General features: G+C 22.0%; 8 protein-coding genes across 8 annotated transcripts; 4 read left to right on the forward strand and 4 right to left on the reverse strand.

Moving 5' to 3' along the window:
* Positions 1-3,841: 3,841 nt before the first annotated feature.
* On the reverse strand, positions 3,842-7,652 carry SRAE_2000226600 (Armadillo-like helical domain and Armadillo-type fold domain-containing protein; the record flags this gene model as incomplete). Its single annotated transcript, XM_024653315.1, has 4 exons — positions 3,842-3,855; positions 3,910-5,233; positions 5,280-6,015; positions 7,636-7,652. The coding sequence occupies 4 exons, from the start codon at positions 7,650-7,652 to the stop codon at positions 3,842-3,844; spliced, it is 2,091 nt and encodes a 696-aa protein (XP_024506804.1).
* Positions 7,653-12,248: 4,596 nt separating this feature from the next.
* On the reverse strand, positions 12,249-13,202 carry SRAE_2000226700 (Hypothetical protein; the record flags this gene model as incomplete). The annotated part of the gene is made up of 3 exons (XM_024653316.1): positions 12,249-12,456; positions 12,867-13,012; positions 13,065-13,202. 3 exons carry the CDS (start codon positions 13,200-13,202, stop codon positions 12,249-12,251), a joined length of 492 nt encoding a protein of 163 aa, XP_024506805.1.
* A 622-nt stretch (positions 13,203-13,824) lies between these two features.
* Positions 13,825-14,094, forward strand: SRAE_2000226800 (Hypothetical protein; the record flags this gene model as incomplete). The annotated part of the gene is made up of 1 exon (XM_024653317.1): positions 13,825-14,094. One exon carries the CDS (start codon positions 13,825-13,827, stop codon positions 14,092-14,094), a length of 270 nt encoding a protein of 89 aa, XP_024506806.1.
* A 95-nt stretch (positions 14,095-14,189) lies between these two features.
* SRAE_2000226900 (DNA primase small subunit) lies at positions 14,190-15,413 on the reverse strand (the record flags this gene model as incomplete). Its single annotated transcript, XM_024653319.1, has 2 exons — positions 14,190-15,256; positions 15,302-15,413. The coding sequence occupies 2 exons, from the start codon at positions 15,411-15,413 to the stop codon at positions 14,190-14,192; spliced, it is 1,179 nt and encodes a 392-aa protein (XP_024506807.1).
* Positions 15,414-15,625: 212 nt separating this feature from the next.
* SRAE_2000227000 (tRNA (adenine(58)-N(1))-methyltransferase non-catalytic subunit TRM6) lies at positions 15,626-16,923 on the forward strand (the record flags this gene model as incomplete). The annotated part of the gene is made up of 3 exons (XM_024653320.1): positions 15,626-15,875; positions 15,920-16,778; positions 16,857-16,923. The coding sequence occupies 3 exons, from the start codon at positions 15,626-15,628 to the stop codon at positions 16,921-16,923; spliced, it is 1,176 nt and encodes a 391-aa protein (XP_024506808.1).
* Positions 16,924-17,101: 178 nt separating this feature from the next.
* SRAE_2000227100 (Pre-mRNA-splicing factor ATP-dependent RNA helicase PRP16) lies at positions 17,102-20,314 on the forward strand (the record flags this gene model as incomplete). Its single annotated transcript, XM_024653321.1, has 1 exon — positions 17,102-20,314. The coding sequence occupies one exon, from the start codon at positions 17,102-17,104 to the stop codon at positions 20,312-20,314; it is 3,213 nt and encodes a 1,070-aa protein (XP_024506809.1).
* A 1,136-nt stretch (positions 20,315-21,450) lies between these two features.
* SRAE_2000227200 (Fkbp13) lies at positions 21,451-22,422 on the forward strand (the record flags this gene model as incomplete). The annotated part of the gene is made up of 2 exons (XM_024653322.1): positions 21,451-21,469; positions 21,518-22,422. 2 exons carry the CDS (start codon positions 21,451-21,453, stop codon positions 22,420-22,422), a joined length of 924 nt encoding a protein of 307 aa, XP_024506810.1.
* Positions 22,423-22,634: 212 nt separating this feature from the next.
* On the reverse strand, positions 22,635-24,185 carry SRAE_2000227300 (Major facilitator superfamily and Major facilitator superfamily domain, general substrate transporter and Major facilitator superfamily domain-containing protein; the record flags this gene model as incomplete). The annotated part of the gene is made up of 2 exons (XM_024653323.1): positions 22,635-23,790; positions 23,848-24,185. 2 exons carry the CDS (start codon positions 24,183-24,185, stop codon positions 22,635-22,637), a joined length of 1,494 nt encoding a protein of 497 aa, XP_024506811.1.
* Positions 24,186-25,585: the final 1,400 nt, after the last annotated feature.

Consider the following 25,585-nt stretch of genomic DNA (forward strand, 5'->3'; position numbering starts at 1 on the left):
TTTATTTTTCATTGACATGTACAACAATGATTCCGATTTTTTATCTGTAAATCATATCGTACATATTGTCGACTGTTGTTGATAATGTTGTCTAAAAATATACGTTAAATAAAGTTAAATTATTTTTATATCCTACCTGACATTTGGTAGTTTTTTTTCCATTGTACTTATTGATCATCTCCTTAACATAATGAATTATAGGAAACATTTGAATCTTTTATTTATGTTTTCTTTACGAACATCCAACTAATATATGTAATGGTCATATTCATAAGTGAAAATTTGTTTATGGTTGGATGTATCAATTAATAGATTGTTTTCATGAAAGTATATGACGAAGACCTTCATTACATAAACATATCACATATTAGAAATTTTTCTTTCAGGTGTCGTTCCATCGGATATAACACATTTTCTTTCTGGTGAGACATCATTGATATAAAGTGTTTTGTATCCCCAAAGCTAGATTTAAAATATTTGCTCAAAGAATCAAAAAGAATACTTGTATCATAGTCAACTTCTTCACCATTTTTTACTTTCTTTAAAAAACTTCTAACTTTTCAATATACTTGGGATGTAATCTTTGTGTTAGACTATTTTTAGTATCTTTTAAATTTTTACTTCATATTTTCTTCCAGAAGATAAATACATTGAGTTACTTAAAATTCAATCTTACTTTTTAATAGATGGTTTTGATTCCTTAACTGAGCATAATACACAGCCACAAATCATATTAACAAAAACAATCGATTCATTTCCAAAAGTTATAATTTTCAAATAAGCTTTAATTTTTTTCTTAATTTTTTGACACCATGTTTTTGTGATTCTTGTAAGCTTCCATTAACATTCACTACCTCATACAGCTCTTCTCCTCTTTCACTTAATCAACAAATATTTTGTGTTTCCGTATAAACGATGATATCAAAATGACTTGTTCATTAAAATTAGCCAAATCAAAATTGATTCAATTTATTAAACAATTTGATTTAACTACAGTATTGTTTGCTAAGTACACTTCATCCACCAATAGGAATTCAAAATTTTTTACATTTGATGAAGGATAAAATGTTTTCATTATCTAATTCTTTTTTTCTTTCATTGGATAATCATAAGAAAATTTTAATATATGAAATCCTTTTATTGGAAAAGTTTCTGGTATAGTTCCATCAGAGTTTGGTATTCCATATTTTCCCTTTTTTGAGAACATAACTTTCTTCATTTAAATTTTGTTATCCTTTTTGAAATCTGCTAAACCTACTTGGCCTTATAGGTAAAGTTTTATAGAACAAGATACTGCCACATAATCTAATTTACTAACATTGAATTTCATACAACTTAGCAATTTTATTGGAAAGTTAAGCTTTCAATTATTATTACTGCAACTCATTGATCCATTTTGTCGTCGTCGTCTTCAGGTATAGTAAAATAATAATACAGTTGGTTGATTTAAGATAGTTCTTCCAGTTTCTCCAATCTATCATTCACTAAATTCAATCAAATTATTCTGCCTTTCTTATCTTTGGTAACATTCAGACAATTTATATGGCAACAGTGCCCCATTAAAAGAAATGCTTGTTACTATGAAATAGTAAGTCAATATCCAGCAGTTTTTAATCTCTTTGATTTCATTCTTAAGATAACTGTTTTTGTCTCTGGAACCTGAACATTGTAAAGAATGTGATATAATTTGGACTTGGATGTAAACTTGATCATAGTTGGAAAAATACTTTGAGTGATTTCTTCAGGAACCAAGTGAAACAAGGTTCCATGAGTACTCTCTTCACAATAAGTGAGATTTGAAAGCAGCAGCAACAGTCAAAAACTTGTAGACTTGTGTAAATCCAGAAAGATTGTAGACAATTTTTTGCTAAAAACGTGAATTATAAATAGAGTTTTAAGTGATTAAAAATTAAATATTTTACTGAAATATTCAAATTTTTTACCAAAATTAACGTTTTCATTCAACTAATATTCATATTTTACTATATTATACGCAAAAAACGTTTTGAATTGAATAACCCTTTACAAAGTTAACTAATATTATTACTTTATCATCATTAGTTAATTTATTTTTCATTAGTATAAAAAGTATGATAAATACTAACAAAAATCGGATTAAAGATAATACAGTTATTAATAAAAATAAATATTTTTTTTATTATACATATTTTGTTGTTATTAGAATGGATTAAAAATTTGCAAATAACATTTTAATATTTTTTAAATAATTATTTACTAAAAAATTTTTATTTTTTGATACAATTTTTTTTTTAATTAAATAAAATCTTAATTTTTTACTTAAAATAAAGTTTTCTTGAATACTATTTTTCAAAAATTGAATAAAAGTATTTATTTCAAAGTCAAATGATAAAAAAAAATTGTTAAAATTAAATTCAATAATAAATTAATGTTAATTTGACATATACAAATGAATGTAATAAAACATTAGTTATAAAAAATGTCAATATAAATTAAAAGAATATGGTAAACAAATTTAAAATAAACGATATTTTTCTGCTTCTCGCACTCTATACACAAAAGATACTTTGATACATTTATAAATTCTTCAAAAATATCATTTTTAAATTAGAATTTTTATACTATTGTTTATGCTCCTGGTAAATATATTTTTATCAGTTTCCACCGTAAACTTTCCTTCTTCTTTATTTTAACATCTAAAAAAATGTTAATTTGAATTTTATCAGTGATAAAAAAATACTTTTTAATTAATAAGTTCTTTTTATCTTTTACTAGTTCTCAATTTATTTATATGATTATAAGTTCAAAGATTGTCTACATTTAAAAAAGTTTTTTTTTTGGTAACAAATTTCTAGAATTTTCTATAATTAATATTTAAAAAATTAATGATAATAAAAACAAAATTTATTAATATGAAAAATTAGAATAAAATTTAAAATTTTAATAATTTAAAGATAGTTTTTAAAAAAAAGTGTTGTAAACATTTTCTATATCTAATTATAATTTATAAAAGAATATATTTGGTTTTTTAATCTAAAAATATCTTTTGATATACAGGCAATTCAAAATCTACAAAATATCTTCCTGAAATTTAATATAGTATACACCTTTTCGTTTTATAATAGGAATATTTAACTTTCTGATAAAATTATACTTTTTAAATATTTATTAAAATTATTATTTTTAAATGCCTTTTGTACTTTTGACAAATTTATATTTATTAAAAAAACTTTTTAAAATTTTCCTTGATTATCTTTCCGATTTAATTATTAACTTTTTAATATATTTATGTTAATGATCATCATCTATTCAAATTTTGACATATTTTTAGTTGTTTGTCATATTCTAAACAATTTTCAAGAATGTATATACAAAAAAAAAAAAAATAATAAAGTGGTTTTCTATTTAAAATATTTATTTTATTGGGGAGAAAAGAGATGTTTTGTATGTCAAATATTACTAAAAACGGATTTATTTTAGATGAGGAAAACTTTAACTTTTTTTTTAAATAAATTTTTAATTGATTTATTTAGTTTAAATATTATTATAATAATATAAGAATTTTTAACGAATAAATTTCTTTTTTTTTTCATTTTATAATTATAAATATAAAAATGCTTAAAACGTAAAATTCTAACTAGAAATTAAAAGGGTCTTCTCATCTGAAATTCAACCATATAATTATACTACTGAGGAAATTCATACAATTTATTCTCTTAAAATAAATAGTTATAATTATAATTAGTTTTAAAAATAGTTGGAAACGAAAAAAAATATAACTATACATTTATTATATATTCATTAAGATGTACCTGTTTATTGGAAAAAATAATAAAAAAAAAACAATATATACAGTGGTTAATTAAATAAAAGTGACTAAAAACAAAAGTTAATTTTAAAAAAAAAGAATCATAATTTTAATAGACTAACTGTATAGAAGATTTTCAAAAAGCATTTTTAAAGGTAAATGTTCATCAGTATCTTTAAGATATTCTAGACAAGAAAAATCAGTTTGACAACGTGCTAATTGACTTAATTCCATGTGAAATGTCTCCTGCTGATTTAATTGCTCCAAACCACGTATTGTTCTTTTCATAAGAGTTTTTAATTTTTCTCTCTCCTCATTATCTGATGAGACATTAGAGTATTGTAAAACAACTTGAAATAATAGTTCATATAATAAAGATGGAGTAGTTTTGTTTTGAAATGAATCCCTTAAATTAACAAAATATAACAAATAATTTCTATCTGTATTAAAAATTCGATGCATTATTACTAGAGCTTTACTTTTCATTGAAATATTTCCCATTACTATCATATTTAGTAATAATCTTGGTGCTTCTGGTCTTTGGATAATTTTATGACATGCTATTGATAAATATTTTGTGTCTCTATGTTTTACTGTTAAATTATTTAATGCTGCTAATGAATTATCTAATATTTCTGTATATGTATTTCTATAATTAGGTGGTGGTTTGGCAATACAATACATTTCCATTAAACAAATAAAATTTTCTATACCACCACAATTAATTAAATATTCTTTATATACTATACTTTTTGCTGCTATATTACATAAAAAACCTGAACCATGTAATGCTATTGTTGGATCATTAGAACCTAATATTTGTATAACTTTACCAATAGCCTCACGTATATCTTGTCCTTCTAATAAATCTGTCCCAGATACACCTGATAAACATTGAACACATTGATGTAAAAATCTAGATGAACCATGAGATAATTGATTACCTAATATTTGAATACCTTGATATTTAACAAATTCACCAGTAAAATCAGTTTTTGAATTTATTAATGTATCTAATGTTTTAGATGCTGTATATAAAATTCTTTCATCATTATCTTCAGATATACATCTTAACATTTCAACTAAACCTCCCTGTCTAACAAAATGTTTTTTTAATTCTTCATTTGATCGTAATAACATCCTTATACAATCAATCATAAGATATTTATTATATCTCATTTTTTTCATAATCAATTTTAATATCCTATCAATAACAATAGTTGATCTAGCATAACTTCTAGCTTTTGATCCTTCTGGATCTGGTTGTGAAAATAATGTATGAAGTGTTATAGCAGCAAATTTTGCATAATGTTCATCTGGATCAATTCTATCACATAAAAGATGTATTAATTTCCCACCTGACAATGAAAATATTCGCATTATTGATGGTAGTGTAATTTTATTTTCTGTTAAATGAACTATTGCTCCTAAAAGTGAAAATACAATCTAAAAATAATATAATTATGAAAAAAAAAGATATATTAATGCTTACATCTTTATTAGTACTTCTTTCAGCAATAAGAGATAATGCATTTTCAATTAAAATTTGTAATTTTAATGGATCTTTCGTAAAACAAAAATATTTTCTTTTAGCCCAATCAAATGCAGAATTAGCTGCTTTTTTTTTAATAGAATCATCGGTATTTCTTAAATTAATTAACAATTGATCAAGTGATGAATTAAATTGATAATAAAAATCAGGATCAATATTTTCAGAGTAACCTGTTGTTGATGAAGCATATTGTTGTGAACCTCCTAATGGCATTCGAAATGGTGCCGTCATTTGAGTTGAAATTGACAAAACACTACAATCATCAGCCATTGATAAATGTGACATATTTGACATAACTGATGGTGTACCCATTCCTGAGAATGTTGGTAACATATTTGAATGATAATTTTGCATCCATGCTGCAGTATAATTATTACCAACAGAAGAGGAGGTTGTTGAGATAGAAGAATTACAAGAATATCCTGAATCCATAGCTGGAGAATTTACATATTCATTTTTTAATTTTTGTATTGCTGGACATGATGGTGATGAATAGTTGTATGGATTATTTTTAATATAATTAATTGGTCCTTTGTTATTAACTGGAACACCAAATCCATTAGATACTTGAGGTGGAATATTTATTTGCTGTGAACTACCACCAATATTTTGTGATGCCTGTTGTAACATACCTTCTGTATAATAATTTTGTGAAGATATTTTAGTTGATGATGATCTAGGATAATAACTATTATTACAATTCGCCATCAATAAACATATATAATAATGATTAATATGTTGTTTATTTTTTTATAATATATATTTTATTATAAGAAACATTAGTATGTATTAGTAATAATATAATAATAATAATAATTCAAAAAAAAAGTTAGAATTTAAAAAAATTCTTTTCCTCTATTTCTAAAATAAATTTACATTATACTATTTTTAATAAAATAAAAATGTTATATGAATGAATAATACAATTTCAAAAAAAAATTAAAGATATTATATTTTTATCCAAGTAAGTTATCATTTTTAAATGTTAAAAAATAATTATAATTATAAATACAAAGTAAGAATAAACTTTATACTAAACATTTTTAGAAGACATATTTTTAATTTAATATTTTTTTTTTTTTAAAATAATAATAATACTAAATATTTAAAACATAAACATGAATAGGGTAATATCATATTATTTATTGGTGATTAGTGGCAAAAGCAGAAGTAAAATAAAGTAACGGGTATTGCAATACATTATAATAATGCATATAAATAATAAAGAATTCAATGAGCGGGAAGTTTTAAATATATAATAAAAATTTTTCAAATGAAATGGTATATTGGTAGTACAATATAACACATTTAATACAGTGTTTTGTAAAATTGAATGACATATCTAATTTAAAAGAAAACTCTTTTTGTCAAATTAAATATATATATTTATAGATATATATCTTTAAAACAAAATAATAAATCATAATTAGTTTTGAGTATCATAATTATCAAAGGCAATCTAATTTTTATCCTCCTCAAAATTAAACTTTAATCAAAGAAATAATTTAAAATAAAAGAGTAATATGGTATTAATGATGGAAAAAGAAGATGACTATGATTAATCTATCTCTTTTTTTTTTTTTTTCTTTTATATTAAAATAAAATATGGTGCGCGCGTTTCTATTATTAGTATAAAATAATTGAAAAATTAAAAGAAAAAAAAATTATACATAAAATGAATTTTATCTACTTCCTAATTATATTTCATCACCACTATTCTTCTTATTTTAGTAGTGTTCTTTTCACCAATATATTAAGAAAAAGTATTATATCCTAAAGTCTGTATTATATAAAAGATAATAAAAAAAAAAAAAAAAAAATTTAAAGAATTACATCGTAAGATGAAAAATTTTATCTAATGAAATAGTATTTAAAATATTAATAATAATATATTTTTAATGAAGAGATAATTACATGTTGATAGGAACTCCAAAATAAGGCAATTACATTTAAGTATAAAAATATATTAAGTAGCTAATTTAATAAAACATGGACAGAAGTTTAAATGCTGGAGGATAATAAATAATAAGATTGTGTCAACTAGGGCAAGTTAACAAGGACAAATGGCTCCATTTTGATTGACAGTTCGATGCCTGTTAGCTGAGGGTTATACATCTAACAGCTTTTAGTTTGTAGCCCCTTATTATAATATTATCTTGTTGATGGATAAGATAGAACAAGAGGTCTCTTATAACTATTTCTATGGTGGAGAAAAAAAATATATGATCAAGATTGGAGGAGAAAGCTGGCATTGTTATGTAATTAAGATGGTTTTTTTTTGCCATTTAAACATTACCTTATGTTAATACTCATAATAATTATATAAGTTTTATTTATATTTATTTATTTTTATATTAAGTCAGCTGTAGGGGACAACTCCTGTTACATTATGACAGTTCTCCTCATTATATAAGTGATCTTGAGAAGGTAATAGTAGATTAACTATTAATAATAAACAATAGAATTTGTGGAAATGGAAGTTTGTTGCGCAACAATAAATTTATGAACTATTTTTATAGTTAGTTAAAAATTTTTATTTATAAAAGTTTTATAAATCAAAATGTAAGGGTGTGACATAATATAATAATTACATATATAGTGATTTGCAAGAAATGTTACATAATACGATGATTAAATAGGATTTAAGTAATACTATGGAGGGATAAGTTATGTTAAATAATCCATGAAAACTATGATTAAGTTTAGCAATAAAAAGTTGAATGTCTTTTTTACAATTACATCTATGACATAAAAATGATATTAAAGAATTAAATAAGAAGAAAGGAGTAAAAAAGGTAAAGGTTATAAAAAAAAAGATATGAATACATTCATTGGAGGAAATATCAAAAAGGAGATTATAAAAAAAAGTAGTATACAAAAAAAAAAAGAAATATTATATGATACATTAAGTTTTTTTTATCAATCAAAGATGAATATATAAACATTGTCAATAATACTATATATATTATATAATATCAAAACATTTAAAAAAAAAGTAAAAATAAAGAAAATCAAAATTTTTTTTGTTTCCTTGAAATACAAAATAAATTTATTATATAAATACATTGACAATAAAAGATGTTGTACAATTTAGTACTTTAAATACATTTTTTTTTTCACAATATTTGTAGCATTGCACAATAAATATCTTTACATTTTTTTTATTTATTTATTGTTTATCTTCCCTCCTTCAACTTTTTTTTTTCTAACATAAAATATTATTATTTTAAAAAATGTTTTATAAGTATATATATATACAAAATATAGAATTGAATATAATAATTTAAAATACCAAAGTTAATTTAATAAAATCATTAGAATTTGTTAGAAGTTAAATGGAAACAAAATGTTATTACACATGAGAATAAAGAATTAAATATAATTAGTTTGGTTAGAAGATGGTTTTTTTTTTCTTTCTAAATAATTACCAATTTCTTCAAAATGTACATATTTATAATTAGTTGTTTAAAAAAAAATTGTTTTATTATTTTTATAATTTTAATGCATAACAATAAATAAGTTTTAAAACAATATATATGTATATATATATATATATATTGATAAAGACAAAGGATGGGATTTTGTTTGGAAAAAAATAAAATTACAATAATTTATAGATGTATATGATAAATAAATTAGATAAACATAGGATAAATTTAATAATTTTAGTCAAATGATACAAAATATACTTGAAACTGGATAATTCTTTTTTTTTTGTAAATAAACTTTTAAATGGATTGTTAATTTTTAAGTAAAAAGATAAATAAAAGAAAATTATTGAAAGATATAAACAATGTATATTTTTTGGAAATATTAATTGGTATATTATTGAAATAAATAATAGAAAAAAAAAAGATATTATAAATGCATAAAATAATTATTATATTATATATAATTACAAAGAAAGGGTCAAGCAGAATAGATCAATGAAAATGTAGGGGGACTTTTTAAGTGACCATAATTATAATGTAAGGTGACAGAGAGAATACCTCATAATAGAAGAAATTTTTAGCTAATATCAAACCCGAAATGGCATTGTATATGTATATATATTTGTTTTTACATATATGAGTTGTACGATAATAAGTAGATATATAGTTAGTAATTAATAAATAAATTGATAAGTGCAAACAGATTATAATTAATAATAGAGAATGTTTGAATGCATTATATTAAAATAAATATAAATTAATATATAAATATTGTTGTTATTTTAAGTGGTTGAGTAAGTATTAAATGAAAAAAAGGAAAATGAAAGACAAATAAAATTTGATATACTTTAATCCTTTTAAGGTGGAGATTTTTTTTTTATTAATTTTTTTTTTAATTAAAATGACTATAAGAGAATAAATACATACATTTATATTTATATATATATATTGTTATTATAATAAAAAAAAGATAACTTAGAAAAATTTTTATAAAAATTAATTGTTAAAGAATAATAAAAGAAAAACAATAATTCATTAAAACCTTTTATTTCTTTAATAGGTGCATATGAAATTTCTATTCATATATTATATATACAATTTTATTTATATATTATTTCAAATGCCAATTTGTAATCAAGATTAATTATAGTTTTCACATTAATCACAATTTTAATGTGAAGGAGAACATTGTAAAATTATAAATTAAATATAATTTTATAAATAATCAGAAGTATTTTGCATAAGAAGCTATTGAATAAATGGTAAATAAAAGATATTGGAGAATAAAAATAAACTATTTTCATGGGAAATTGAAATGAAATAAAGAATTATTAAAATTGTTAATTTTTATTAGACAGCGGTAAATTAAGGAAGGAAGATTGTATAAAATAAAAATAAAGTTTTAAATTCACATTATAATAATAAAAATATAAATTTTTTTTGTTTGTGATGTCATAATACTATTATAAAATGAGGTTGCATTTAATATTTGCAAAAAATCTTTTTAAAAAAAAATTAATCTTTTTAAATTAAAATTATTTATGAAAGGTTAGAATAAATGATATGAAAAAAAAAATTTCTATAAGTTTATTTAAAAAAAGAAGTATATTTAAATATAATATAAAAGCAATTCAATTATTAAATAATAATATATAAAATATTGAAGATGTTGGCACTTTTTATAAATTAAAAATAAAGATTATTATAAGAAAAAAAAGACGACAAATCAACTTTTTTTTTTTTATTTATTAATATTTTATATTTCAAATAAAAGTTAAATGGAATAAAATTAAATAATAATAAGAAAATTTTAGGATAAAAAGTACTATTTAAAAAAAAGTTTATAAAGGTATTATATAAAAAATAAATAATGATGTTATATGTGAGAGTGTTTAAAAATTTTACTTCTTTCAATTACAAATTATTATAAAATATATACAAAATTTCTTTTTTAGTAAAAAAATAATGTATATATTATATGTGAAATAAAATTATATATTAACAGTTTAAGCTATTTAATCATATTATAAAATAAAATTTTCCAAACAAATAAAATAAAAAAAAAACATAGTAAAAATTTGATCATATTACTATAAAATACAAATCATAAACTAAATCTACTAAATAAAAAAATATAAAACTTTTAAGTTGTTAGAAGAGAATTATATAATACTCATAAATCAAATTAAATATACATAAAAAAAGGTGATATAAGAATTTTTATTTAAATATTGTACTCCTCTTACATATTTTCTTTTGTTATCAGATTTTTTAAATTTAAATGTTTTAAATTAATAGTTTTTAAAAAGTATATATATTTATATAATGACTATTTTAAACTTGTATCCATTGAAAATATAAAGATGAACATTTAAAAATCGTATTGGTGTATTTAAATATATTTCATATGAGAAAGAGCAATTAAAATTAGTACAATGTGTTATTTCAAATATAGAACTTGTAAAAATTCTATACCATTCCCATATTATATATATATATACATTTTTTAAAATAAAAATAAAAAGAAATTGGTAAACATTAAGATAAATATATCCATCAATTTTGATTATATTTTTAATGAAGATAAATGAGAAAGATTCGTTAAAAATTTTAGTTATTTTTTTTAATATATTTTTACAAATAAAAGCTAAAAATATTAATATATTTTTTAAATATTAAATACAATATCAAAAAAAGTATTACTAATATATTATGTATGTTAAATAAATTATTTTTTAATTTTAGTAATAAGGAAAATTAAACTCATTACTAATTATTAAAAATCTCGTTAAAATTCATGCTCTATTAAATCGTAAAATTATTTTTAATTTATTAAATAAAATTTAATGAAAATAAATCAAATTGAAATAGGCATTTTAAAAAATTTTACAGCTTATTTAATGTAATATTAATTTTTAAAAATCATAATCTTAATAATTATTGGTTAATTGAATTGTTATAAAATATTAAATAAGCTTAATAATATTTTTTTTTTATAAAAATAAATAAAATAAAACTTTTTTTTTTCAAAATAAAAGTAAATAGTTAACTTTTTTATAGGATTGTGTTATATTATATTACATTATATTTAAATTCATTTATCAATATAGAAACACAATTATAAAAAAATAATAGTTCTTTTAAAGATATACTTTTTTAAATAATAATAGGAAAAAAAAGAATTTTTTGTTAATTCTTATAATAAAGTTTGTATTAAATGAATATTCATAAGGAAAATTTTTTTTTTTTATAAATTTACTGTAAATAATTTATATTAATTCGTATCTTTCTAAATAATATTAATTTTTCAATCAAAAAACATACTTTTTTAATATTAATAGCATAATAATTTAATAAATCTAAGTTATTATATATTTATAAAAAAAAAAAATTTAATAGAACATAACTATATTTTTCAATTAATAACGAAATGAAAATTTTATAATTAAACAGAACATTATATTTATAAAAAATTAAATTAACATATCAAAGGTAAACAACAAAATGTTGATATTAATATAATTAGATAATTATGTAAACAATTTAATATAATGATCAAAAAATGCATCTCACCAATTCTCATTGGACCAAGTAATAAAATAGAAATAAATATTGAAAGAAATGGTAGGTAAAAAAGTAGTAATTTTAAAATATTTCCTTGTAATTGTTTGATTCCAAAATGACATCTGAAATGTTGTGGTATAAGTATATATATATAAATATTTTATTGATATTTGTTTTAAAAAAAATTGTTTGATTTAATAATATTGGTATAAAAAAATGCTATATTAAGAGTATAATTTGTTGGTTGATGGTCAACAAATACAATATCAATGGCAGGTGGTTTAATTTTCATGAAAACCTTTTTTTTTTCATAATATATATAATATTTAATGGTGTATGATTATCAGTAATAATAACATCTGATATTTATCTTCATTTCATATACACCTACATATGAGATTTTTAAAATCTCTGTAACATATTTTACATATATGTCATTTGGTTCATATATTCTTGATTATAGATATTATAATTATCATAAATTTTTTTTCAAAATTATTTAAACTAAAATTTATATCATTATAAATATTACCTTACAATATATTGTACTAGTAAAGGATATACAGGAGCCAAAAAATAATGTGATGAGGGTGGCCAAATTTGATATAATTTTCTAAGTTTTCCAAAATCTTTTGTAAAAATTGAATCAGGAAAATTTTTTATAAGTAAATTTTCAACCTAAATATTAAAAATAAATATTTTGTCAGGGATAACGTTTCAAAAATCTAACCTTATATATTTGTAAAATATTATCAATTGTAAATATTAAATTAGAAAGATAATAAATCAAAGTTCCAGCTGTTAATAACCGTATTGAAAATAAAGTATAATTTTTTAGGCAATTAAAAGAATATTTTATGATTGCCATATCTAGATATTATTTAACTTTTAAATTTTTTGAAAATTGATAATTAAGAAATCAATTTCTTACTAAATAACCTTGACCTTCATGATTTTACTAGTAAAATGAAAACAATTGTTTCATTTATATATATCACTCATCATTTTTATTAGTGTTTAAAATATTATAAGGTTAATATTATAATTTATATAGTTAATTTAAAAAAAAGAAAAAAACTTTTTTAATAATTGTTAAATCATTTCTATTTATAAATATAATAAATTAATAATGCATGAAGGTAGAAAGAAATTTTAAAAACAACTTTTTTTTTTGTATTAAATTATAATTTTTGTTTAAATATTTTTATTCCTATTACGTAAAATAGATATATTTATTACATATATAATAATCCTCTTAATACCATGATTTGTCATTTTAAGTACATTATTACTAAAACAAGCTTGAAAAATTATTAATATTCACTAAAATAAAAAGATAAATGATATATTATCACATAATTGGAGCATCAAAGGATCATGTTATTGATGATTTAGTATAGTATATAAAGCTAGTATTATTTTAAATGTTAGGTTATTTTTAAAGTTATATAATGAACATTAAAATATTACTATTAATTTTTCTACTCTCTATGATTACTGTATCATATGGTACATCTGTAACTACTAAAGGCCAATCTTCAGAATCAGATGAATCCTCTTCAAATAATGTCAATAATAATAAAAGAATCAAAAGATCGGCAGCCAAAATTCCAACAAGCGAGAGTTCAGAAAGTAATGAAAATGTAACAGACAGAGTAAAAAGAAGTTTAATTTCTTCTAATAGTAACTCAGCAAGTTCTGAAGAACTAAATCCTAACAACAAAGCTGGTCCTAAAACAGCTACTTCTGTAAAACAATAAGAAAAATATTAAAATTTTAATCACAATAAACTTTTTTTTATCATAAAATATTTTATTTTTATACGACAATAAAACAAAAGTAATTCAATGGTCCTTTATGTACATTTATTTACAAAGTCTTCAAAAATTTTTACATACGGTGCCAAAGAAGTTGTTTTATACATCTCATTATTCTTATGATTCTCATCTGTAGGGCAATTTTCTTGTATTTCACCAACTAATTTTTCGATAGTAGGAAAATCTTTCAATTTTATTGATTCTAATTCTTCTAAATTTAATGGTACAGCCACTTTTCCAGTTTTAGGATGAACACAAAATGGTGATTTTAATAAATGATTAGTTGATGCAGAAACATTTACATCTAACTTTGGGTATATAACTTTTAGAATAAATTTTTTTAACATTTTTTCAAAAACATATCTATCTGGGTTATGATAATCATGGTATAAATTTTTTATAAATTGCCATTTTAATTTTCTATTATCTTCTAGTACCTCAAAAGATTTTAATATAAAACTAGTAAGAGGTTCTCTAAAATTAACAGTTGCAAAAGTTGTATTATCATCTAACCAATCTTGTTCTACCATAATCTCATTAAATGTTTCCATGTTTAAAACAATATCAATTGTTTCTTCAAAAAGAGGATGAATTTTTCCATATGTAAATGAAGGTCCTTCAATTGTAATATCTTCTTTATTTAGATTTAAATATCCAATAACAGCAGCTCTTTCAGAATTATTCATTCGTCTAGCAATTTCATCACTAACCCAACAATGAATACCACGTCTTCCTGAGAAAAGAAAAATAAAATTTTTAAAACCAAAATGTGTTTTTAATGCATTTTCAAGAACTCTAACAGCAATAATAGCAAATTTCCAACATTTATCACATACATTAGCCTCCTTACAGCATGTTCTAATAGTATCATAGTCTGTTAGATCAATGTCAATGACAAATTCACGTTCAACTACACTAAAATCTGAATGAAGTTTATGATCTTTTGGAGGATAGTTAAATACACCACCAATATCAAGTTTTTCCGGAGATATATGACATAACTCTTTATAGAAATCCATTGGTGTAGCAAATGATCGGTATCGAAGATGAACATCACCAGTAAGAACAAAAACAAATTCACGTTTTTCAAATAATTCAGAAAAATCTTACAAATAAAAAAATAAAAAATTAATAAAAGTTTAACAGTTACCTTTGCCATATGTAAGCCATTTTGTAAAAATATTAACTGGAAAAATACTTGAATAATATTTTGATAAATATTGAGGTAATGTTTCTGGATCGAAAGAATTACAAATATCCATTTCTGATGAAAAATTAAATAAAATGTAACTTTAATATACTTACAAAAACAAACTCCCGCTTCAATACTATCAAATTTAAAAGAAATCTTATAAAGAAAACATTTTGGAATTGGTAAGATATGTCTTCAATTTGATTTAAAAATTGTTTTCTTCATGTGTTTTCTTTTTTAAATCTTTTTTAAATATTAAAAAAAAATTTCAATACAAGTACTATGGATAAAATGTCAGAAAATGATCCAAATATAATTAAAGTTGGTTCTTATGCTATTGTTCAAAAAGTTGGAGGTGATCATATAAGACTACAAAAATTAAATAAGAAACAAAAAGTTTTAATTGAAAAGTTAAAATTTGATGGTGAATCACTTTTTGGTAAAAAGTATGGGCTTTTTGAAGTGATTAAAGGTAAATGTAATGAAGTTAATGTTGAAGATTTGCTTCAAAAAGATGGAACAGGAGATTTAGGTAAATTTTTTAATAATTATTCTTATTAATTTTTTTCTCTTTAGAAATGAGACATAATGATATAGATAATTTAAAAAATAATGAACAACCAGAAGATATGGAAAAGGATGATTTACAAAAGAATGATCAACAAAAACGTCAAAAATTAACACATGTTGAAATTGGACAATTACGTGAACAAGGAGCTAATGCAGCAGATTTAGTAACACATCTTATTTCTGGTAATACATGTTTTAATGATAGGACAATTCATGCTAAAGATAAATATGTTAGAAAAAAAACTCAAAGATATCAAGATAGAGTTTTAGTTCTTAAACCTACAATTAGATTAATAACAGAAGCTTATTATAAAAGAGATCCTGATAGAATTGGACATTTAAGATTAGATCAATTAGGACATATTATTGCTTTAGCTCCTGTAAGATATGGTTCCAAAGTTTTTGTATTTGATCAAGTGCTAGGACTATTGTTATCATCTGTCATTGAAAGACTTGGATGTGGTGGTACATGTGTAACAATACATCGTGGTTCCTCACTACAAAGTGTTCCATGTTTAGATGCAATGGATTTTAGTGAAGAACATCTTAGTGTTTTATATCCATTACCCGTACAATCACTACTGACAAGAGAATCATTATTTGAAAAAGAAATTGAAAGAGAAAATGCTTCAGATAGATCTAAAGAAAGAAGACAAGAAAGAATTAAAAAAGAAAAATATATTTTATCATTACTTGGTCCAACGGATGATAAAAATTATAATGGATTTTTTGATACACTTTTAATTGCTACTAGAACTGTAGATCCTATAGATTTATTAGAAAAAGTATGGTCTTCTTTAGCTTACTCAGGAACTTTAGTTTTATATACACCTAATATTCAACATACAATAACTTCATATAAATGGTTAAGAGATAATGGTGGTATTAATATAAATATAGTAGATTCATTTTTTAGAATACATCAAATTCTTGAAGGAAGAAGTCATCCATTGATGATGCAACCAGTTACAGGTGGATATATTGTTAGTGCTATAAAAACGAAAAAATAATATTTTTATTTGTTTGTGAATTAATTGTTTTTGTTTTTATTGTTTTTTTTTTAAATGTTGTTTTATTTTCTTTTTAATAATTTTTTTAATACTATTGGTTAACTTACCATTTGGTATATATTTTATATTAACATAATAATATTTTGTATAAAATTTTATTATTATTATAGTAAAAAAAATGAGTCATTCAATATTACCCGGAACAACGGGAAATGAAAAAGGAGGATTAATAATACGAAAAAAAAAGACAGATGATGGATCTAGTAAAAGTGATAATAAAAGTATTTTAGGTCTTGATAAATTAGCTATAAAAAAAAGAGCAGAAATGGGTCAAAAAAATATACGAAAGAAGGATTATGAAGATGACTATGACTTGACACCACAAATTTCAGATACAGCTTATAAAAAAATTCTTGATATTAGAGAGAAACATAAAGACAAAAGGGGTATACATATTGATAATAAATATTCAGGTAATCGTGATTATGATAGAAGAAAAAGATCTAGAAGTAGAGATAAATCAAGTAGAAGATATGATGATGATAGGAAACGTTTTAAAGTACCACAAACTCCTAAATATAATATTTGTGATACACCTTCACGAAGTTATTGGAATGAAGATAGTCGTAAGAAAGATTATAAATTTAAAGAACCATCATCTTCACGTTCCTCTAGAAGTTCATATGACTCAGAACGAAGAAGGACTAAAAAAAGTTATCATGATACAAGAGAAAGTTCTGTTGACATGACACCACAATATTTTAATGAAGAGGATAAAAAACAATGGGAAGAGGAACAAAATTTGTTAGAACGTGAATGGTATGAAAATGATGAATATAATCCTTTTGCAAATATTCCGGAAGAATTTGTTCAAAAAAAAGAAAAACAATATAAGAAACGTATTGCTGATAGAAAACGTATGACTCATCGCCAACAACAAATTAAAAGAGATAATGATATGTGGGAAAATAATCGTTTAACAACATCTGGTGTTGTTCAAAGAGTTGGTGATTATGATGATGATTTTGGTGAAGAAACAGATGAGACAGCCATTAATTTATATGTACATAATATTATACCACCATTTCTTGATGGTAGATTTGTATATACAAAACAAACTAATCCTATATTACCTATAAAAGATATAACAAGTGATTTAGCTGTTGTTGCAGCAAAAGGAAGTAGATGTGTTAAAAAATGGAAAGAAAATTTAGAAAAAATTAAGGCACAAGAAAAACATTGGCAATTAGCTGGTACTAAAATGGGAACATTATTAGGTGTTCAAGATGATAAAAATATTAATCAAGATGGTGATGTAGAAAATAATTATAAAGAAAGTCAAACATTTAAACATTTATTAGGTGATAGTAAAGATAATGCTGTATCTGAATTTGCATTAGAAAAAACAATTGATGAACAAAGAAAATTTTTACCTGTATATAATGTTCGTGATAAAATGTTAAAAATTATACGTGAAAATAATGTAATAATTATTGTTGGTGAAACTGGATCAGGTAAAACAACACAATTAACACAATATTTACTTGAAGATGGTTATGGTAAATATGGTATGATTGGTTGTACACAACCTAGAAGAGTTGCTGCAATGTCTGTTGCTAAAAGAGTTAGTGAAGAGATGGGTGTTAAATTAGGTGAAGATGTTGGGTATGCTATAAGATTTGAAGATTGTACTAGTGAAAAAACTAAAATAAAATATATGACTGATGGTATTTTATTAAGAGAATTTTTAAGTGATTCTACATTAGATCAATATAGTGCTATTATTATGGATGAAGCACATGAAAGAAGTTTAAATACTGATGTATTATTTGGTTTATTAAGAGATGTAACAAGTAAAAGACTTGATTTAAAATTAATTGTTACTTCAGCTACAATGGATAGTGAAAAATTTGCCAATTTTTTTGGTGGTGGTACTCCTATTTTTGAGATTCCTGGTAGAACATTTCCTGTTGAAGTTTTTCATGCTCGTATACCAGCTGATGATTATGTTGAGGCTGCTGTCAAACAATGTATTACTATTCATTTAGGTGGTTTACCTGGTGATATACTTATTTTTATGCCTGGACAAGAACAAATTGAATGTACATGTGATACAGTTAAAGAAAGATTACTTGATTTAGATGATGCACCACCTCTTGAAATTTTACCAATTTATTCTCAATTAGCTTCTGAAGCTCAGGCAAAAATATTTCAAAAATTTAGTAATGGTATTAGAAAAGTTATTGTTGCAACAAATATTGCTGAAACTTCACTTACTGTAGATGGTATATTTTTTGTAATTGATCCAGGTTTTTGTAAATTAAAAGTTTATAATCCTAAAATTGGTATGGATGCTTTACAAGTATTTCCTATATCACAAGCATCAGCTAATCAACGTAAAGGTAGAGCTGGTAGAACAGGACCTGGTTATTGTTATAGATTATATACTAATAGACAATTTAAAGAAGAAATGTTAGAAACAACAGTTCCTGAAATTCAAAGAACAAATTTAAGTAATGTTATTTTATTATTAAAAAGTTTAGGAGTAGAAGATTTATTACAATTTCATTTTATGGATCCACCACCACAAGATAATATGCTTAATTCAATGTATCAATTATGGACATTAGGTGCATTGGATAATGTTGGAAGATTAAGTGAAAAAGGTAGAAGTATGTCTGAATTTCCTTTAGAACCTACATTATCTAAACTTTTAATTATGTCTGTTGAATTAGAATGTAGTGAAGAAGTTTTAATTATTGTTTCAATGCTCTCTGTTCCATCAATATTTTTTAGGCCAAAAGGAAGAGAACAAGATGCTGATGGGAGAAAAGAAAAATTTCAAGTTGCTGAGTCTGATCATCTTTCATATTTACATGTTTATACACAATGGAAAAATAATAAATATTCACAAAAATGGTGTACTGATAATTTTATTCATTATAAAGCATTAAAAAAAGTAAGAGAAATAAGAGCACAACTTAAAGATATAATGGATAAATTAAAATTACCATTGATATCATGTGGTACTGATTGGGATGTGATAAGGAGATGTATATGTTCAGCATACTTTCATAATGCTGCTCGCCTTAAAGGTGGTTCAGAGTATGTTAATATCAGAACAGGTATAGCATGTTTTTTACATTTTACCTCATCTTTATTTGGTATGGGTTACACACCAGATTATGTTGTTTATCATGAATTAATAATGACAACAAAAGAATATATGCAATGTATTACAGCAGTTGATGCACATTGGTTGGCAGAATTTGGTGGTATGTTTTATTCTGTCAAAGAAGGTACAGCTCGAACAAAATATGAAAATGCTACTGAAAGTAGAAGGAGAATGAATGAATTGTTATTGGAAACTGAGGCATCAGTTCGTCGCTAATGTTTATAAAACTTATAAAATTAAATTCCATTTTTAATGTATAAATAATAATACTGTTATTAAACAATCTTACACTTAGATTTAAATTAGTATATCATTTAATTGTTTTTTTTTAACAACTTTTTTAATCTAATAAATAATGTTAACATAGCCTTTCATTAAACAATAAAAAAATAAATTATTAAGTTTTTATTTTTTAACAATATTTAAAGTTACTCTTTATTCAAAAAAAAAATTTTTTTTACAAAATAATACAAAAAAAAGTCAATATACTTTTTTTATTACATTTAAAAATCAAAATCTACACATAATGTAACAATTTTATATATCAAATAATTTAAAATAATTCAATAAAATCACAAAAAAAAATTTTAGCACTTTGACATTAATAAAAATATTATGTATATAATGAAATTTTATATGTATTTCAATAGTAATTATTATAAAAAATTGTGGCAAATTTATTTAAAATTATCAAAAGTTTAGTTATATAGATATCTATTAACTTCCTGATTATAAACAAAAATTAATGATTAGGTTTAATATTGAAAAATATTTTAAAATATATCTTTTTAAATTTAATAATATTTTTGTGATATTAAAAAATGTTTCAATATTAATCAATATCTTAATTTAGGTAGATGTGTTTTGATAAAGAATAAATATTATTTGAGATAGGATAACTTTTATTTTATATGAAATTAAAATAATTATATATACTTTTTTAAATTATTTATTCTTTTCTTTTTTTTTTTACTTTTTATTACCTTATTATTTTTAAAAATGTATTAGAATAATTTTATAGATGGTTTTTATTATTTAACTAAAAAAAAAAAAGTAGATAAAAGATATTTTATTTAGATGAGGTTAGACTTTTCGATAAAAGATATGTAGTAAAAAAAAAAAAACTCGACAAGGTCAATGATTATGAGGGAATTGCATAGAGAGAAAGTTATTTGATAATTCAAGGAAATGTTGTGACCTCAAAATAGAAAATGAGTAAACTCTATTTGAATGAAAGGAATGAAGTATATGGATGACAAATAGTAAGAGTATAATATAGGAATATATTGAATGTAGATAATCATTCTTCATAAATTAAAATAGTTCATTGTATCTAATAGTTTGTTTTAAGAATGAAAATTTTTTTATTAAGTAAGTTTATTATTTATATTTAATAATAATTAAATTTTTTTTTTATAGTTAATTTATATATATTAATAAATATATCTTTACAACGAGGTCCAGAAGATGCCATACCAGTTATAGAAATTCGTGGTGAAGGTCCACCAATGTCATCAGCACAGATACGTGATCTTGAGGAACGAGCTAATGGTAAACCACTTGATATAAAAATAGAAAAATTATTTATTCCAAAAGAATGTAAAGAAAAAGTAGAAAATCATGATTGGGTTACATTTAATTATAAAGGTTTTACTGAAGATGGAAAATTATTTGATACAACTTATAATAATAAAAGTCCCGTTACAATACAAATGAGTATAGGTATGAGTATGATTGGTTTAGAAAAAGGTATGATTGGTATGTGTATTGATGAGAGAAGAAGAATAAAAATTCCATGGAGATTATCTAAAAAAGTAGAAAGTAAAGTTTGGAAATTATTTCCAACTGAAGAACATTGGATAAGTCTTGAGGTTGAGGTTATTTCAATTGATAAATGGAGTATAGAGAAACAATTTAATGAATTAGATCATAATATAGATGGTGTAATTGATCTTAATGATATGATTAAAACTTCTCAAAAATTAGAAGATTATGGAAAGAGATGGTCAAATAATGATATTGATAATGTTATAGCAGGAAAATATTTTATAAAATATTTTGATATTGATAAAAATAATAAAATTGAAAAAAATGAATATTTTAAAATAATGAAAAGAGATATGAAAGTTATGAAAAATTCAAATCCTATAAGAGATAAAAAAGGTGAATTTATTGGGAAACGCCGAGAACCAGGATTTGGATGGATACTTGATCATAATAATGATGGTTACATACAACCACAAGAAAATTATGAAGCAGATAAAATATTTGAAAAAAGTTTACCTATACGTGAACCAATTGATAATTTTAAAGAAGAATTGTAAAAATTAATTTAGTTGATTTATTACTTATAAATTGAAAATATCAACAAAAAAAAAAGATTAATGTTTCTTTTTAATAAAAAAAGGCACATTTATTAATAAGTATATTTAAAAAATATTAACTAGATTTAATTTTTTTTACAAAAAAAAAATGTTTTCATTGATATGATTCTATTGAATATTGGGTAAATGGAATTTTAGTTAATAAAAAAAATTTATGGTATATTTTCTTGATTGCTAGTTGGTGAAGTTGTCATTGTTCCATTAGTAGATGAATGAGATATTGTTGTGTACCCTGGATTTTGAGCATGTTGCATTTTTTGCCTTTTAAGATCTGCCTTACCAATTGCTGTTAATATAACACCAATTCCTAAACATACACAAAAACCAATATTTGCTATTAAAGGTCCTTCAGTATCAACAATTTTACCAAATCCAGATGTAAGAGCAATACCAAAAAATTGTGCTGAAGCATTTAAAAGACCTGATGTTGAATGTTCTGCTATTGGATATGTTATTTCTGCAGCATACTCAAAACCAATAGCAAGATAACCTGTCATAAAAAATCCCAAAAAAAATGCAACGCCTCCAATAATTTTTATTGAAATATTTCCAAGAGATATTGCAAATAATACTGTTCCAATAAATGAAAAAATATATACTGCTAATGTTGTTTCTTTATATTTTTGAAATTTATCTAATAAAAATCCAGTAATTAATGATCCTACCATTCCAGCAACAACTAAAACTAAACCAATTGTTCCAATTTCTTTTTGTGAACCCTTATAATATGGGAGCATTATCTGTTGTAGGAGTGTTGATATAGCATAAAAAACACCTGTATTTAAACCATAACATATTAATAATAATATAAAACTATTATCATGAAAACATTTCTTAATTTCTGTTATATATCCAACATTAACTTCTGAAATTTTTGCATGTGCCTGTGCTATACTAGGTGAGTGACTTGGTTCTTCTTGAAAAATAAAAAATACTAATATTAAAACTGTTATATTTAATATAAATGATGCTAAAAAACAGTCAAAAAGATGTTTACCAACAATTTCATCTGTACCAATATGAATAATATAAGGTGGAAGTAAAAATCCTGCTGCTATACCAAGTTGATTACCGAATACACCAACACCACATGCTGTTGATACTTCTTTAGCACCAAACCATACTGATGCTAGACGTGGTGGTATACCAAGTATAAAAACTTGTGATGATGCAGAAATCGTCTGACCAATAAATGTTAACCAAAATAAGTCTGGTGAAGCAGAGAAACATTTAATAAATGCACCAAATGCATTTCCTGCTGCTCCAATAAGAACTGATTTACGAAGTCCATACTTATCCAAAAACCAACTAAAATATATACATAAATAAATAAATTAATAATATTTTTTTGTTTATATAAATTACCTTCCAGGAAAAACTAGTACCATATATGCAACCATATAAATCATTGATAACCAATTAACTAAACCAGCATCTACATTATAATAATTACTTATAATATCAGTTATAATTGAATAAAAAATCCATTGAAAAGCATTTGAACTAGATAAAAGAACAAAAATAATAAGTATAAGAAATCTATATGGTGTTGTTTTTATAATACCAATATTTTCATTATTCATAACGGTATTTCTGTAAACTGATTGATTCTGTAAATGATGATTACTACTATCATTTTCCCTGTCTTCAAGCATCGGTTCTCTAACGGATATAGAATACTGACTATGATGATCAATAGCCATTTTTAAATATCAACTTATATTATCAAATAATACTTATTGAAAAATATTTTATATGATGATTATCTTTTTAGCTTGCTTTTTGTTATATATATATATATATATGTAAATAGATATATATATATATATATACATATATATATATCTATTATTTTTTTTTATTATGTCAAAATAACTTTTTGATGAAAAAAAATTTTTTATAAATTATTTCTTTTTTCAAAATAACTTTTTGTTTCGGTAAATTTTTATTAAATTAAATTATTACTTCTCTTTAAAATGTCGTTTTTGATATAAAATTCTTCTAATAAGTAATAAATATATTCATATAATAAATTACTTTTTATGATAAAATTTCTGAAAAAGAAAAAAAAAACAAATAAATAAAAATAATTAATTTTTAACAATAATATATGATAAAAAAATTTTTAAACTAAATAATGAAATTATATTACAAGAAGGTAAAAAAACTTTTTAAACTTAAATTATAATTAAATTTTATAATACTTTGATAAAATTTATAAATATATTTTAATTTATATTTAGAGTGTTTGGTGTTGTCAAAATTAAAAGGTAAATATATCAGATTAATTGTTTACTTTATTCTTATTATTTTTAAGTTAAAAAGTAAGTAAATTTTATATTCATCTTAATTTAAAAAATTAGTTAATAAGCTTATTTTAAATTAATTGTTAACCTTTAATTATTCTCCAAAGGAAGATTAAATATTATAGAAATTGAGGTAACCACTTTAATAAAATGTGTAATTTGTGGAGATTAAAGTTTTTTAATCAGCTTATGAATTAAAACAAGAGAAATTATAACTTGAAAAAGTATTTGTGAGAATAATATTAAATTTTACTTATAGTAGATTATTATTTATCAAAAAAAAAAAGTAACTTATTAAAATATTTTTTAATAAAAAAAAGCTATAATATATTTTTTTTTGATAATATTATATTGAAAATAAAATATAAAAATACATGTAAACATATAAAAACAATTCTTTTTTTTTTGAATTAGAGTTAATGATATAATGTGATATTGTTATTTATTGATAAAACTAGATAATTATTGGAAACAATTGTTTAAATGAATCTTTCTGTCTATTAAAATTTATTATAAATCCATGTATTTGTTGGTAGTGAAATTATATTTAATGTCAGTAGCAATTATTAATATTTTTAAAAATGTGTAAGTACGAATAAAAGAAATTAAGATTTAAAAAAATAATTTTTTACAAGTGAATAAATCACAACAATTGTTTTTTATTACTATTTTTTTTATATATATTATTACAGCGATAATCAACAATTAAATGATTAAGTGAGAAACAATTTTTTTTTATATACTAATGAATATTTCTATATATATTATTGAATATTTTTATGCGCACAAAATAATAA

The sequence above is a fragment of the Strongyloides ratti genome (genome assembly GCF_001040885.1).
Source record: "Strongyloides ratti genome assembly S_ratti_ED321, chromosome : 2".
NCBI lineage: Eukaryota > Metazoa > Nematoda > Chromadorea > Rhabditida > Strongyloididae > Strongyloides > Strongyloides ratti.